The following is a 17,732-nucleotide window of genomic DNA, read 5'->3' on the forward strand; positions in this document are numbered from 1 at the left end:
TTACACAGTGCACAGAATATAATATATAGTGTTTCATTTCATTTCATTTATTTTGTTCATGGTTGTGCATTTCATCAGCAAACATTCAATAATCATCAGGTGAACAAACATTTACACACCCATGCTCGAAAGGAGCAGGATGAAGAAAATCTTATATTTCCTGCCTCTTCTAAATAATAATACTATTATTATTAAGGCTATTAATAGCCTTAATGGTTAACTATACACAGCTAGCTATAAAGAAATACCGTATAAAGTCAGACAAACCAAACAAAATACATCCAAAGATAATACAAAATTAATATAAAACCAAGTGCAAAACTACATATCTAGGAAGTATATAACAAACAAAACACAGGTAAATATATACCTGAGGAAATGATGCAAAACAATGACAATACCAGACCAAAATAAATAAATAAATGTCACAAGATGCAAAAACAAATTAGAAGCAAAATGTAAAAACTTATATCCGATCATATAATCTCATTGTTCTGTAGTGTAGTTATCGATTAGTAATATTTTAAATTGGCAATAAAGCTGAAATGTCCTATAAACGTAAACATAAACCAGCAGATTATAGAAATGTTAAAGCATTTTGCTGATTTCAGAACTTCCAGCACTAAAAGGCATTCTCATCCATATATATAATTTACCGCCTTGCCATCAGTTGTAATATTCTACATATAATCATAATTAATTTCACTGAAAATACTTAATTCCTATGTAATGACTATCATTTTTCAAAATTTTCTGTCATATTTGATTTGACTGTGATTTAGTGATTTATTCCGAATATGCAATAAAATTTAACATATATGCGAACAAGCAGAACATGCATAATAATACAAATATCAACAATCATATCAATCTTAGACAGAAGAACAGCACAATAGTTCCATTTACATGCCCGAAAAGGGGAGGGAAGAAGTACAATTTATTTAATCCCACCCCCTCTCCCTAAAAGATTATTAATAATATATATGTCCCTCTTCCTTTTACATTACTCTTTTATATTTCTATATTTTTTCACACACACTCACACTCATTCATCCATATTCACATACATACATTTATACATATACCCACAACATACAAGTACACATACACGCATACAAATACACATATAATCTTTAACCTATGTGTTTCTTAGTTGTGCTGGCGAATAAATAAATAGATAACTAAAAGAAAGAAATACATAAACAACAGTGAACATATAGTGACAATTTATAACCCTCATCCCTATATCTTGTGAAAAACATGTTCATATAAGTGTTTTTGAATTGGCTTATGCTTGAACATTCCTTGTGCTCCTCCCTCAATCTATTCCATACTTTAACACCACACACAGACATACTAAAACTTTTCCTAGTAGTACGCACCCTCTGAATTTTTTAAATAAAATCTACCCCTTTAATGATACTACTAATAATTTCTGTAAATCTGTATATATCTGTATCTGTATGTATTTATAGTCACATTTTTTAAAATCATAATGGCATTTTTTTTAATGATTCACTTATACGTTACTTGTATCTACTCCCCAGGTTGTTGTTTGTATCGAACAAACAGCGTATTCACCAAGCACTGACTTAAAGTGATGAGGTTAGTGAGAAGAGACAGAAATTCCACGAACCTGAATGAGCTTGTGAATGGAAGGAGATAGAGCTGGATGTTCACCATTACCTACTGAGAAGCATCGATTCTGCACCCACACACAGTAATTTCAACCCAACAAAATGACATGAGAATTTAAAGTCTAATTGCTTTTTTGCTCTGGATCTTGACTGAAGGGGTCTGATTTAAGTGACTTACGAAAAGCAGACGCTATACCTGCCATCATTGGAAAGCCATCATTTTGTTATGATTAATTCAAAGTGTGTCTGTCGAACACCGTGAGGCCGCTCCAAGTTAAAAACATTACCTATTCATTGAGCACACCAACATGTATTCACATTTTGACACAGATAGAAATCAATTCTCTTCCTCATCCGTCAAGGTGTTCAAACATTCTGCTACCTGGCAGGGACGTGTCAGCGAGTTCAATCCATCACAGAGCCAGCTCACCAGTGATCTGACAGATGCACTTGTAAAAGGTCCATCGGTTCATGTTTTTCAATCAATTCAAGTCCCACACTCGGTTGTTTGTCCATCAAAGCTAAAGACTCCAGCCTGCTTACATCTTGAATCAAATGACATTTCTGTCCCCGTTTCCTGAATATTCTGAGCCCATATGTCATCTTTGACAGTAAACATCAACTACTTTTTTTACCCTGTGAGGTTTCTGTGTTAATTGGTGTTCACACTTTATATTTCACTGAAGGCTTTCGGGTTGTAAACAGATGGATGTGAAAATTAATGGCGTTAGGTCAGTGGGTAATTGTCAGCATTCCCATTCTACTAACCCCTCTAGCAGACACAGAGAAAGAGTAAAGTTGTGCTGATGTCGGAACAAAGGTGGTACCCTCTATGCTGACGATTGCACAGGGAGTAGTTAAAGAAAAACGACTGCTGGAGGTCAGTGGTCACCAGAGAGTGATGCATGGATGCCGGCCCAGAGATGGCTCTTCTCCAGCGGTCAAGGTCAGAGCCAGATGTCCTGGCCTGGGTACAGACAAGAACATGAAGTGTCTGTGTTCACATTAGGTTTGACTCTGCCTTTTTTTTTAATCACCACGATAGCGGACGTGTCACTAACAGCACACTGTCAAGATAAAGCTACTCTCGCCTGTGAAATAGATATTTAAGGCAAATATTCAATTTGAGCATGAATATTTACAAGATGTATTTCATGCTCATGAAAGTTTCATTCTTCCTTTAGTACAGAACAAGATGAAGCTTTCAAGATAAAAAAATTAGGTGTGTGAAATGAGGAGGAGGTTACAGTAGGTTATCTTCACCATCTGAACTGTTTTGGCAGCAGAACATTTTCTTAACATTATTCATCATTCCAGCTCAGACCTACAGCCACACTCTACGTCTCAGTCACACCACTTGTTAACACAGTGACTCTGTAAATTTGTCCAGACAACAGTATCTTTTATTTAGTAAGTACAGTATGCAGATAATCTTGTTCTCTCTCTGGTTTAATATTTTATATTAAAACAAATGAACTGTGGCAGCTACACAGTTATGAGCCTACACTGTCGACACACTGTTAAAATTTGGTACCAGGCTACATTTATTGAAGACTCACAGTCCGAGTCCACAAGGCCTTTAACATACTATCAAATGTCAAAGTGCTTTTTCATGCACATTTTGAATCATTTACTGTATGTGTTCAGTTCAAAAGTGTAAAATACTACTGATGGGATTCTTTTTTGCATTTTAGAATTAGATAAACGGGTCAATATATAATTGAGGGACTTTTTAAGTGACCTTTATAGGGTAACATACAGTTGCGGAAAAAATTATTAGACCACCCCTTGTTTTCTTCAATTTTTTGTTAATTTTAATGCCTGGTACAACTAATTTGTTTGGACGAATATGATGATAACAACAAATATAGCTCATAAGAGTTTAATTTAAGAGCTCATATCTAACCATGTTCCATGGTTTTCTTGATAATAATCAAAATCACTTCAGTTCTTACATCAATACCGATGGCATTGTACTGCCAAAAACATTGCTTTTAGGCATTCTATGTTTTATTTTCTATCTGTTTTAGTCACATGATACACACAGGAGTTAGTACTTGATTGCATAACCATTGTTTTTGATGACTTTTGATGGTCTAATAATTTTTTCTGTGACTGTATTTGACAGGTATATTTGACATTTTTCCTGTTTTCAGACCTAAAATCAACATAAGCATAACACCACATGGCATTTTTACAGAAAGATTCTTCTAAATATCATATATACAATAGAGTAAAATTAAAATTGAAAGTTATTTATAAAGATATTGTTGTAACACTGTTGACATAAGAGTACAATAAATACACACTTGACACACACTACTTTATATTAAATAACTAAGAAAGAGAAGAAAGAACATACCTTACCAGTGTTTTCTTCAGGAGGAAATGATATCATGTGGAGCAGGTCATGCGATTTGGAATTAACACACTTCCTTCAGAGGTGTTTTTGTAATGGGTAACTTAGTTGAAAGTGATTTCTCAGACAAAGATACAATTTGTTATTTTCCATATAAAATTTAACATAATGCCAAAAAAGAAATATCTGTCATGATTCTCTCAACTTAATAAAAAGAACACAATCAAAACAATCTTTGAATAAGCTCATTGTATTATTGTTTAGCTAATTAGAAGGTGGTTAGATGGTTATTTAGTTGACATTTTAGTATATCTAGTCATTTATTAATTATTTATTAATAAGTGATTGTTTCCATAATTAAATAATTATGGAATGTTTAAAGACATATACAAAAGACTGGATTTTTTTTTTTCTTTTTCACTTTTAATAAAGATGTATGCAAGATATATTCCATGGACTTCAAAAGTCCCTCAATTATATATTGACCCAAATAAACCTCAGGTAAATTCTTTAAAGGTTGAAAAATAAAATCAAGTAAACACACTAACATAAACCAAAAGACGGAGTAGATTATTCTGTGTTATTATGACATATTTTGATGAAGAACCACACCTCATTACTGGTGGTAAATAAATAAATAAATAAATAAAAAAAACAATACAGCCACTTGAGGGAACCAGTTGACAGTTGTGGCTTTCCTTTAATCCCGAACAGGCTTACTTAATACACTACAACAGCATTGTCAACTCCCCTTGTATAAATTATACATGCTTCAGAATTCAGGGTAAATTTAGATCTGTAAAGTACAGTAAATATCGCTCAACTCAAATGCAAAGCAGCTCTCGTGTGAGTCGTTTTAATCTTCTGCCTCAGTTTTGCTTCCTTTTTCTCACCCTTTTCCCACTTTCTCTCAGGTTCCATTTGAAGAAACAGATTTTTGTTTTGCAGGTATTACTTTCCATTTTCAATTTCAAGTGGATTCTGCATCCACATTGTTAAATGTATAAATCCTCTTCGGTTGGTGGTATAAAAAAAAAACAACTTCTCTGTTCCATATGCAGTGAGAAGAAACGACCAGACAGTGCAGCTGCAAAGCGGCACATCGTCGCTACAGAACTGATAAAGCACTTTTTCACAAACCCAGTCGTAATTTGCCACTTAACAAGGACTTCCTACGTAGTTATTGGGCTGCACCTAAAATACAACCAGACATAAACACGATTAATGATACAGTATAGCGTGCATATTTATCTCTTGGATGAAAAACAAGCATAAAAAACTAAATAAAGGCAGCACGTTGGACGATGGACCAACGTGAGGTAATTAGTAGATAAGGTAAACAGCCACAGGTAGAGCCAAAGGGCAGGTTCACAGCTGGTTAGTGGATGCTGTCGTTCTAGCATTTGGTATCCTCAGGGTTTATGGAAGGAAAAGCAAAAGAGGAAGTCAGGAAATGCAGAAAATTCATTAAAATGACAGTGAGTTGTAAGTGGCTCTAGTTTTTCCTCTGTTTTATACAAGCATTTGGACATGTATGTGGTTAGATGTGTGTGTGTGTGTGTGTGTGTGTGTGTGTGTGTGTCCATTCACACAGTAACACGACACGCACAGTGCTGTTAGCAAATGCACTTTCACCATCTTTTTCCATCAGTGTGAAACGGCATGATGCTACTCACAACTGATTGGTGGTTGGCCTGTATCCCTGGCAACACAGACTTACAGAAGAAAAAAAGAGTTTTCCAGAAAGTACAAAAACTGAATTTGGGAAATTGCACTGGTTTACATTCATCCAGATCTTTGACCTTAACTTTCTCCTTATATTAAGCTGATAAAAGGGAAGATGTTTGCCAAAAAAAAAAAAAAATCATGTTACATGCTTAAAAATTCTCTGGGGGGGGAAGGTGTCGTATCATCTAAAAGACTACTTTGAACTTTTCACGTTTGCTGTCAGAAACAGCTGAAAAAACCTCTTGCAGAGGAGTGAGGAAAAACAAAATGTGTTTGAAATGCCAGGGTTGATAAATGTTCCAAATTTGACTGTTTGATATTCCAGTGCTTCAAAGTGAGAGCCCTGTTACATTACGTCTGGGTTTTCATATAAACCAATACGTCATTTATACAAATGTATGAGGTGCGGTGACTCTAAGTTTACATACTTGATAAGATGAAAACTGACTGTTAAGGTAACAAACATGTTTCCTTTTGTGATTATCTTGAGCTTGACTGTGTGAACATACCAGGTTACTTTTTTTATTTTCACATGATCTTTTGAAAGTTTCTAAGGGTAGGAGTCACATCTCAGAAAGGTGTTTTTTAGTCTTTTTATGTAATATCGTTCACACATTTAACTTTTTTTGACAAGAGCCACACTTGTTCACAGTTACAAGTACAGAGGGAGGGAAAGAGATCTTGATGAGAGGATGAGAACATATTTGTTTTTGTCACATAGCTGGAGGAAGAATTTAGTCGATGGTAATGAGAGACAATTAGTTTTGATTAAAAATGGGATTGCTCCCCTACATGCAATGTAGCTGTATCAAAACACAATAAGGATTAATTTCTGTTGGTATGAGACATTATTGTCAACAGCAAAGTGCCCATGCAGCAACGATACAATTGCTCTGAGGCTAAAAAGAGGCATAACATTCATTTTGAGACATGGTCGGCCATTTCTCTTGAGCTCCACATAATATAATGTGTGGGTGCGTGTTTGTGTACATACTCAAGTGTGCTTATTTGTGGATGTACACAAAATTTGTTTGTGTAGGAGGTTTCCTGCATGTATTGAACTTTCTGTGATGATTCCTCCTACATTCAAACACTGTTTTGTATTCTTCATACTTTTAATTGTATTTCTGTATTATATTTAACTTTTTTATGTTACTTCACTGTTTATTTATACTTTTTCACCTTAACCTTGTTCTTTCTTTAATTGCCAAATTTGTTCCTTTTAATTACTGCTTTCCCCTTCATTTCTCACTATTCTATCCTCAGAGTATTAGTATTCCGGTTGTTTTTGGTTCTAATAACCTGAGTTTTTTTTTTTTTTTTTTATCTGTCCTCAGCATCCATTGTAATTGGAAAATGGTGGTGTGAGATGGAGCCATGTCTGGAGGGAGAGGAGTGCAAGACTCTGCCTGACAACTCTGGATGGATGTGTTCCTCTGGGAACAAAATCAAGACCACAAGGGTGAGAACTTACTTGCACTTCAACATGAATGCAACCACTTGGATATACAAGCGTGCACTGTCAATTCACAGGTTCACATGTTCTCGTATGATATATGCATGAACCTGTTCTGTATGTATCATTTTACACATTGTATTTTTGCACAGTATGTGATCAAAATACCAAAAAAAAAAAAAACAGTTTGATTTTTTTGCTGTTTAATCTCTTATCCTTGACTGGAAATCATCAAGACAGACTAAACAATAAACCGTTTTGTGTACTTTGACTTGAATATGTAACAAAACTTCTGCACAAACTACCTGCTTCATTTTTGATTAAACAAACTCGCATGGTGTGAATATAAAAGGGGTATGTTCTGCGCTGAATGAAAAGACCTAAATAAGTCCAAAAGCACACAAAACAGTTCTACTCTCTTTTTGACAGCGTGGATTCTATTCAGTTTAAGGAACAAATCTAAGGGCCCGTAGGAGTAAAGAATGTACATAAAGCAGACAGTAGACAAACAGGTGGGCTCTGCCTCAGGCCACACTACTCTCACAGATAAAGTTAACAACCACTCTGCTTCTCCACTGCTTTTCAACTCTGTAAACTGACTCTGAATAGGGCATGCAAAAATAATGAAGAGAGTTACAGTCTCAAAGCCAGCAGTATTGCTCTCTGTGACTGGTTTATCACCTGATTTTTTTTTTTTTTCCCATTTAATTGAGTTCCCATCACCTGCCTCCAACAAAACCCCCCCCACAGCCCTGCGGTTTTCTGTACGTGCTTGGTGACGACGACTGTGAATAGAGGCAAACTAATTTGATGGTCAGAAAACCAAGAGCTGCCAGTGAAGGTTAGACTACAGAGGGCTTCCCAAGGTTGTTCTATAGATTTATACTCCAGCAAATAGACATACAATCACTGGGCCCCTAACAGCCACCACAGATCTAAAATTTTCAGAAAGAAGTTGATGGACTGGGGTCTTGCCAGCCTGTCAAGGTAAGATGCAGTACTTGGTTCACTCTAAAGAATGCATCTCTAATTCTAAATTCAGACCTTTGCACAATTAAAAGTAAGTAAACTTGAAATGATGATGACTTCATGTAAATTTTTCTTAAGATACATCAGTCAAGATTGTAAATGTATGCACACAAATGGGAGGAAAGTTATATGTATCTATGAGTAAAATGGTTTTGGTCAAATATTATCACAGCCTTAAAAGAGGATGGGTCAAAGGTTTAGGCCTGAAGCTGCTTTACTACCCAATACACACATGTCCTTTTTTCTCGACCCTCTCTTTGCAGAACACCCAGCCATACTCCCCTTTTTAGCTTCCGGAAGCAAAATGCAGAGGATGCGTCAACAGAAATTGAGCTGCATTCTTGCTTCTGTAAAGGTTAGTCTTTCTCAAGCTGTTCTTTGTTTTCGTTTCCTGTCTGTCACACATCACTGTATGCATTTGAGTGTTGGGCGGTAGGAGTGGGACCAACTCATGTTCAATGACTTCTCATTAACCCAAATACTCAGTGCAAAATAATCAAGTGTGTGTTTACATGTTGTGCATGATTAGGCAGGCGTGACACAAATACTAAACACTCTGCCACCTACTGTAAATATTCATCACCATGCACAGGGAGTAGAAGCACTCATGCAAAGTTAGTTGCTGCGTCAATGTAAGTGGCTGCATGTATTTCACAAATATAACTTATATAATCATAAGAGCCACTTTTGCACTGTGTAGATCACAGGTATCAAACATGCGGCCCGGGGGCCAAATCTGGCCCGCCAAAGGTTCCATTCCAGCCCGCAGGATGAAAGTGCAAAAAATTAACCTGAACAGTCAAGGTTGTCAAAATCATTTTGGTTCAGGTTCCACATACAGACCAATGTGATCTACAGAAAAAATAACAACACAATAACCCATAAATAATGACAACTACAAATTTTCTTTGTGAAAAATTATGTGGAAAAAATTTTAGTGAAAAAAATAACATTACACTGTGAAAATATTTACATTTACAAAACTATTCTTTCACAATAAAATGCAAATAAATACATAAATAAAAACAAAGATGAACAACCTGAAATGTGCAATTTTAGCAATATTCTGTCTGTTACTAAATGTTTTGTGCATTTATGGATCCACTGTGATCTGTAGTTGTGTTAATAATGAGAGATGTAATATTGTAGAAATTGTTCAAATTTTAGTTCCAAACTCCAAAATTTTAACAATATTCTGCCTGTTACCAAATGTTTATGTAACACTGTGTGTAATGTACATGTATAAATAATAAGTCAAGGCATAATATTGTTAAAATTGCCCTAATTTTTCATATGAAATTTCATTTTTTTCATGTTATTCACATCTTTTTTGTAAAATGATTTTCATAGTTTAATTGGGGGTTTATTATACTATAACAAAAAGAAAAACTTGGATTTGTCATTATTTATAGGTTATTTAGTCATTATTTTACTGGTCTGGCCCATTTGAGACCAAATTGGGCTAAATATGGCCCCTGAACCAAAATGAGTTTGACACCCCTGGTGTAGATGGATAAACATGCATGTCCTGCAGCAGCAAATTCACATTTTACTGTACGTACACAGAGTCAGGTCCACTCCTAAACAGAGCCCTGCTGTCTGTGATCAGTGTGTAATGGTCGGCTCAGTGCCTCTACCTTTCATTGCCTCCTTTGTTTCATGTCCTGTTTTTGCTATCAGCCACTGTGTGGGTTTGATTACAGTGCCTTACACCAGTCTGCCAATCCTATTAGGCTCTAATCTGTGACATGCTACTTGCTCCTCTCTGTTTGAGCTCCTACTTGTGTATGAATGTTTGATGTTTTTGATATGTCTGTGTTTGTGCACGTACACTAACATGTGTGCACGAGACCCCTGGGCAGGCCTCTTCCCTTTGGTTGTGTGGCTTCTTATCAGAGGCCACTTGATATCCCGATCCCCCTCTGAGGGTCTTGTTGAAGCAGCTATCAGCACACAGCATAGCCCACAGGCTACATGAAAGGCCTTTTATCCTGCACTCTGCTCTCTTTTTAATCAACATTCCTCATTCACCTGCCTCTCAGGCCAAATTGCCTCATTTGTATTTGTTCCGTCACAAGCCGGCAAACCCTACAACACGGCCTTGTTTTTCCCAGTCATTTTATTTCACCTGCAGGTTTTCATTTTGCTCTGAAAAGTGTCAGTGAAGCACAATAAGGCAGGCACACACACATGTTCACTCACACACAGACTTCATCATCATCTTTCATAAAAATTGGCATGAAAAGTAAAAGCCAAGCAAAGCCAGTGCCTGACACCCATGTTTCTTCTTTTCTTTCTTTATGTCTTTCAGAGAGGGAGCCCTTCATTGCCTGTTCTGTAGCAGCAGACAAGGCAGGCCCTTTTGTTTGTGGAAGTCACAGTGAGAGCGAGGCTGGGGAGCACCTTCCAAAACACTCGCCCACCATAGATCTGCATTACCCGCTCCACTGGCTAAATAGATCAGTCCATTTCTGCTCCCTCAAAACAATTATACATTAAGAGAGACATGCAGAATGAGAGATGCTGTAATGAAAACATCTTTTCACCCACTCTTTCTTCTACTTTGTTTTTGATGATAGTGAAAAAATAACCTCACTATTAGTGTGCTTGACTGAATAGGAATATGCCATCACTATAGTGACAAAATTGTCATACATAAATAATACAACCGTGCTGAGGCCTAAAATGAATTTCAATGTATTTTTCAGTAATTTCACATTGCAACATAATCATATGTCTATGTATAGCAGTTTTTTTTTAAAGGGCACAGCTGTTCCACTGTGGACTATGTAATTGTTCAGATTATCAAGTGCTAAGCATTAAAGGACAGTATTTTCTTTTCAATGGCACCATATTTTACACTCTACAGTGTATTTTTTATTCAACTAGTCATACACAACTTACCTGATATTCAGAGAGCAGCATATGACTTATTATGAGGAGAAGAGGACACATTTCAAGCAAATGACCCACTGTGACAGGAAGTAGCCCATCTGTGGGACAGTTTCAGAGCAAAAATGACCTGCCGACAGAGGCATCACCATCTAATTTATCAAACTGGGAGACCACACTCTGCACTTGATCAAAAATGAACTGCAGGTGACCATGGTCTCATACATTCCCCAAAAAATCATTTGTTCCACCTTTATATCTGACAACACTTTCCCTCCTCCTTCAGTCCTGTATAAAGTCATCATGAAGACAAACATAAAATAAGGAAACTGAAAATGGTGTGTTGTTTGGATAAATAATATAAGGTTTGTCTGTAAAGTATGAGGTTACAGGCTGACAGAAGTAGCCCAATTGAGCAAAATTGTCCTGATTGTCATCCTCATGATATTTTTATACAGGTTCAGGGTGGAGGAGTTCATTCCAAGTGCTACTGATTAATTTATACTTGTTTTGTTTGCTTTTTCCATTGTCAATGTCACATTAAATGGATCTTGATGCATTTTGTTGTCTGGAGTCTTCTGTTTTTAGAGGGTGCTCTTTAGTGCTGTTTGAAGAGGTTTCTCAGCTGGCATGATTGATTTTTCGGTACTAAACGAGAAAGGGGGGAAAGGGTAGGCTGTGTTTGCTCTAAATTCTTTTGCTAAAGCAATTGTCCTTGGCTCCTTTTACTAACTGAAGTCTGAGTAAATTGCAATTTAATGCAGCCAGCAAATTAGAATGCAGACGGCTTAGTTGCCAGCATAGATGGGCTAGGCAGGAAATCCTTCAGCAATCCGCTTCTACCTGCTGCACTGTTCATTTGAAGAGACAGAGGACAAAAGAGAACAGAGGACACTTTTAGTCACACACACACTCACTTACATGTGGGATGAAATGACAGCATTTGCATACAACCCCTCTTCTGCTGCTAACAAACCTCTGGTGGATTGTGTCTAAGATAGACTGAGCTGTAATGTGTAACCTGTTACTGCTCCTGTTCTAGCAAAGGTCACTTTCTGCTCCAACATTTTTGAAACATTGGAGATGATACAGATGCAAATTCTGGACAGACTAGCTCAGAGGATTAGTGTTTAAGGGTCATGGGGAAAAGAATTGTCTGTAGAGAGAAAGACACTGTGACAAGACCTACAGGAAAAATGTTAACTCTGAGGCTCTGCAGCTATTTGGAGCACACAGAGAAGCAGCTGCAGAGCTAGTCCTCAAATAGGCATGATGTAGTCGCCAAGAGACAATGCATCATTACTGCTAAATGCTTCTTTAACATCTATCTAAGAAATGTTATACACTGCAAACAGCTGTGATGACATTTCATTTGTCTCTAAAGTTTTTGTTGTTATGATCCCATGATGATATTTGAGTTGTTAGTTCTTTTCACTACCTTGAAAAAAGAAAGAACTAAAAGCATTCATTTTAGTGGTACATGTAGAGCTAGGTCACACACAGGTAAATTATAGAACATATTTCCATGATTGTATTCCTTCAAGTACATGTTTGTGTCAAAAAGAGCAACAATATTAAAAGTATCTTTGGTACACCTGCACATAGGTCAGCAACAAAAAATAATTTCACTTTCTTTGTAAATCTTGAAAGGGATTTGCAAGTTATGGCATAATTTGGAATTCTCTTTGCTAACAGGACCAAAACCTTAATAAAAAAAATAACAATAATAATAATAATTTTATTATTTATATCTCACCTTTCAAACCTACAATTATAAAGATAAAAACATGTAAAAGAATGCTTGACAGTACAAATCTGACGTGATTGTGAAAGAGAGCAGTACTTTTTTTTTTGCACAGTATTCACCCTATTTTAAGTTTCTGGAAACTTCTTTAAACAAGTTATTATATCAAAGAGAGCTGAAACTACCTCAGCACATTTATCACTTCAAGATACTAAAGTTATTTTGTAGTGTGCTATGCTGTCAAATCAATGCAGCCAAATACCTAAGCAATGACTTTTTGTTTTCACACAAGCAACTTAAACCTAATTATAATATCTGGACATTCTGCTCCTCACATTCTCTCAAAATAACACGCAATAAGGTAGATTAGTACAGCTGCACTCCATTCCAACAGATGACGGTTAATAAAATCATCCAGTTGTCTTACTAGGCCTGTCCGGCTTATCAGGGCTCTGAGACAGTCTGCGTGCTACAGCCTGTAGACTCCCAAGCAGCACCCTCCACAATCAAATCCACACACCTGGCTACCACCTGCCAAGCCTGCTGGAAATGTCATAGCTGTATTTCTTAGCTGAACAGGATTATGGGATTTCTAATTGGCCCCATACTGTGCAGGATACTCCAGGTATCTTCAATGCATATTAGTTTAATGAAAGTGAAATGTGATGAAAGTAAGCAGCAAAAAAACTAACATATTTACATGCGTTTTGTTACCTATAAGAGAACACAGAAGCAGACCAATTTAACGGCTGCAAACATCATGTACTCGGAGGTTTCATTGAGCTTCAGGTTGAGCAGGATGCTGAAAAGCAGGACATTCAATAGCAGTCTCGAGGTTGCACAATGTACCATTGAAATGTGTCCAGAGCTGCAACTGAGGTTGAATAAGAGTCCCTGAACTAGAGTCACAGAGAGACAGCTCAGACTCCACAGCGGGGGCTCCAATCCCATATTTATAAAGGCAAAGTCATTTTATTAGGTTGGAGCTATGATTGGTTGGCTTGGTATAAAGGTGCAGATGAGGGTGGATGCGAGAGGTTGAAATGGTGTGAGATAACATCAAAAATATACCAGAATGTCAATTTAAGAAGCATACATACACAGCATGGAAGCACACCAGGATTTTTTTGTACAAAGAGTTTTCCATATATGTTCTTTGATACAAACACGCCTCCATTTCTCAGTTCTTTTGAGTTTGCTCATATAATCTGTCTGATTTTAGTATCAACGGGAACCGGGAGGTGAGACAGGACTGTACAAAACCGTTCCAGTTCAAAAGATTCGTCTTGTTTTTGAAACACGCAAAGAGAGAAATTCCTCAGGGTGTAATCCTCGCACACTCGTATGCCTTTGTTCTCTCTAAGTGTATATGTGTTTTCTCTCCTTTCCTCTTCCTCCTCTGTGTTGCAGATTCATCCCAGGACCTAACAGAGAGCTCCCATTGCAGGGCTGCGTGCCAGACTCTTCCCCACATCTACCCTTTTCTCTTCCCAATGAACGGACTAAAACTATTACATCCACGGCTACCGACTGGATTACCTGGGACCACAGAAAGGATATCCACCCAGATAAAACAGCTTTGCTTGCGTGGTGCCAAGGATTTGAAACCAGACTAATCCCCTGTTTGATCAATGAGCCCCATGTTGGTGACTCTCCTCTTCCACACAGCTGTGGCCAGTTTCTGAGCTACTATCTCTCTGTTTCCCTCAATCTGTTTCCCCTTCAAAACTGAAGCAGCTTTGCAGGGGTTGTTTAGAGGTTGTTTAAACATTATTTGAAGACATTTGCCCCTTCCACTCAGAGGTAAAGCGTTGAGGAGATTACAGGGGCCTGAACATGTGATCCACCAATCTAAGGAAGGGGACCTTTTGTTTTGGTGCGGAAGGCATTTGTATTTGACTCATGCTTCAACAGGAAGGCTGTGCTGTGACTACATGGAGACTATTTAGCTGAAGTTTCAGTGACAGCGACCACTAGCTGCCTAATATGAATTAATGAAGAATTTTTGAGAGGTTTTAAGGTCCACTCTCCTGGACTCACCCTCATTCTTCATGATGGACACTTCTATTTGACTTTTATTCGTGGGCATGCCCAGTGTAAATTCATGAGCATTTCTTTCCTTTGTATGTAAGAGTTTGTGTATATATACATATATAAATACATTACATGTGCAATGACAGAACCACAAAGCTGAAAAATCTATTAAAGACTCTATCTGGAGCTCGAATCCCAAGGTGGAATATTGTTGAGCCCCTGACTATAACACTTCTCCAGAGGCTCAATACAGTGTGTATAGGACTGCTTTGCAGTGTATGCTTGCATTGGAAAAAGCCACCGTGAAATAATAAAAAATAAGTATTGGTCACTTTTGTCATTCAGAAATGTTGCTGGTTAAACCACAAAATGCTTGTAGTTTCTGTTATGATGAGGAAAACACTGTATAGAATTCCCTCACAAAAGGAAGCAGCACCAACAACAAATCCTTTCCACTGAGATTAAGTAGGGATTTGGACAGTATCAAGACAGTTATCATCTATTTCTGCTCTTTAGGGTGGTCATGGGTGGCTGTTGATCATGCAGATCTCTAATACAGCAGGAAGAGCGGAAGAGTGGGTGATTTATTCAGAATGACAGTGAGAAAGTATTAGTCACAATGAAGAAAAATACAGTTATCCCCCATTAGATATAAGTACATTACAAGACAGCCTTATGAGAAATAAAAATGGTTTTCTATACTGATATACTGTCTCCCATTCCTTCTTCATATTCTGATATTCTGAAAAATGTTCTTCTCATGACTATTTGATATGTTGTAATATGTGGGTGGAAGATCTTGTCAGAGTTTCATTTATATGATGTGTTAACATTGTGAACAGAGTTTTTGCTTGAGTAAACAAGCAATCAACAACAGCACGCGGTGAGTATGAAAATGACTTACGGGCAGATAAACGCACACATATACAGTAAACACACAAACGAATCTGTGATGCTTCATTTGTACAATTCCCTTGGTGGCAGAGTGGATTTATCAGAACAGCACATTCAATTCATTCATGCAATTAGAATAAAGATTTTCAATATCGTGCCAGGCGAAATTCAAGATGATTTTCAATATCAGCCTTCCCTCTCTCTGCTGATATGAGATTTGTGTCTTCTCCCAGTGGACAGACTGGCGTGCATTCATCATTTAAGAATTTGGCCAGTTTTATGTGCCCCGGTGTCTCTGTGAGCAGTCACAGAAGGTATGAAAAAGACAGAAACATCAATCTCCCAGTGGTCTTGCCAAAATCAGGAAGGAATATGCAAAGGGAGCGGGAGGTTTTTTTGTTTCTCAATGAGCCGTTCCACTCTTTGTTTTCTCACATCTAATAGGATTCACTGTCCTGCGGTCTTATTGAGCCTTTGCAAAACAAAATAAGTGAGGCAGTGACTCGGGGTGTATGCGTGAGTTTGTCTCTGGGCGCTTCTTTTGTTGCTGTAAATGAATATGTGTGAATGTATGCATCTGTCTGTTTAATCACGTTTCTGTGAGTATTTTTAGCGAGGTTACCCGAAGTCTGTCAGCCAGACATCCCACTACGCCACACTGTGAAGATTATCCTCAAATTTAGTGCTTATGTAGAAAATCAAGGGATTTCTCTCTCCCTACTTATGCAAGTTCTAAGTGGATTTTTGCTTAAAAGGTGCTTGGGGATCAGAAATGGAAGAGGTGCTTTTCCTTATTCCCTTTTATGCACTCTTTAGCTCCTTCCCAAAATGACGGAGCCGTGCTGTGGAGGGAGGTCCTGCTCCATTTTAGGCAGAGTAGAAAGGAACACAGCATGAATAGATAACAGGGACCAGGTCCTCCAGTCTCCTGTGCTGCTGTGCAATCTCAAAAGAGAGACATCCATCAAGTCCTGCCGACCTCCCGCTGAGACCCACAGACAGCCATGTCCACATCACGCTGGACTGCTAATCAACCACTGACAGCAAGGACAACCTTTTTCAACCTTTTTCATGCACAGAAGATACTAGACAGTGCTGTTTACAAAACACATATTTGTAACTTCCAAGGGTATTTGAAGTAAACTTTTGCCCTCTTTGTGTTAATATTTGGTTGCATTTGGATGTTTTCAATCGGAGCCTCCACAGCTCTTTAATGGCATACCCTTTCTGTGCACTTTATTACAGTCATATTCCTTAATCATTTTACATAGCAACCTATAATTTGTTGAAAGGCCACACTCTACCTGTGGGGGCTTTTTGGTCTGTAATTATAGTCATTACAGGTATGAGTCACAGTGAATGTCTTCTTTACGCTGAACATCCACACAACTGAGAGCATCTCCAAAGTATTAATGACATTAAAACACATCCTCATTGATAGATGTTGAGCACTCAGTGATATAATCATTATCATCAAAGGCTATTGGCAATGAAGACTAAGAATGTTAGACAGTTTTATGTTAGAGTGGATTTTTAAATAATCTTTTTCATCATTTAACATGCAAGAAAAATTACATGTCATTATAAGCATTGTCAGCACAGTCATAACTAATAAGTTGCTCATAAGGAACAAATTCAAGGCCCTTTTGTAATATCTCATAGTGATTATGAATATTAAAATGTTCAAAGTAACTCACAATTCAATACTACTACAATGTGCTACCCACTACGATGAGGACATGATTCTTGATAGATTGCAAGGTGATCATTCACCAAATATCATATGACTGAGGGGGAAAAATACCCCTAAAGAAGATATCTGGTGTCATTTTCACAGAATCTAACAAGTGAGCTTAATGTGAGATTTACAAAAAAGTGATAAGCTCTAAGCTTAAAGTAAAGACTGGTGGATTAAACTGGTAGACAAATATATTTAAAGCACCTGTATGTCTTAATAAA

At 37.3% G+C, this 17,732-nt stretch overlaps 1 protein-coding gene across 5 annotated transcripts in view; it reads left to right on the forward strand.

Annotated features, from left to right (window-relative positions):
* tafa1b (TAFA chemokine like family member 1b) overlaps window positions 1–15,584 on the forward strand; it is a 142,978-nt gene extending 127,394 nt beyond the window's left edge. Inside the window, exons 4-6 of one of the 5 annotated variants that reach the window (XR_003935463.1) lie at window positions 7,062–7,186; window positions 8,473–8,564; window positions 14,256–15,584. Coding sequence is in view for 2 of the 5 variants with exons in the window: in XM_030134784.1 (XP_029990644.1) it covers window positions 7,062–7,186; window positions 10,521–10,550 (155 nt within the window). In the remaining 3 variants the exon portion in view is untranslated. Of the gene's footprint in view, window positions 1–7,061; window positions 8,565–10,520; window positions 11,661–14,255 lie in introns of those variants that run through there. The other 4 variants (XR_003935464.1, XR_003935462.1, XM_030134784.1 and 1 more) reach the window with 4 other exon arrangements.
* Window positions 15,585–17,732: the final 2,148 nt, after the last annotated feature.

The sequence above is a fragment of the Sphaeramia orbicularis genome, chromosome 5 (assembly GCF_902148855.1).
Source record: "Sphaeramia orbicularis chromosome 5, fSphaOr1.1, whole genome shotgun sequence".
NCBI lineage: Eukaryota > Metazoa > Chordata > Actinopteri > Kurtiformes > Apogonidae > Sphaeramia > Sphaeramia orbicularis.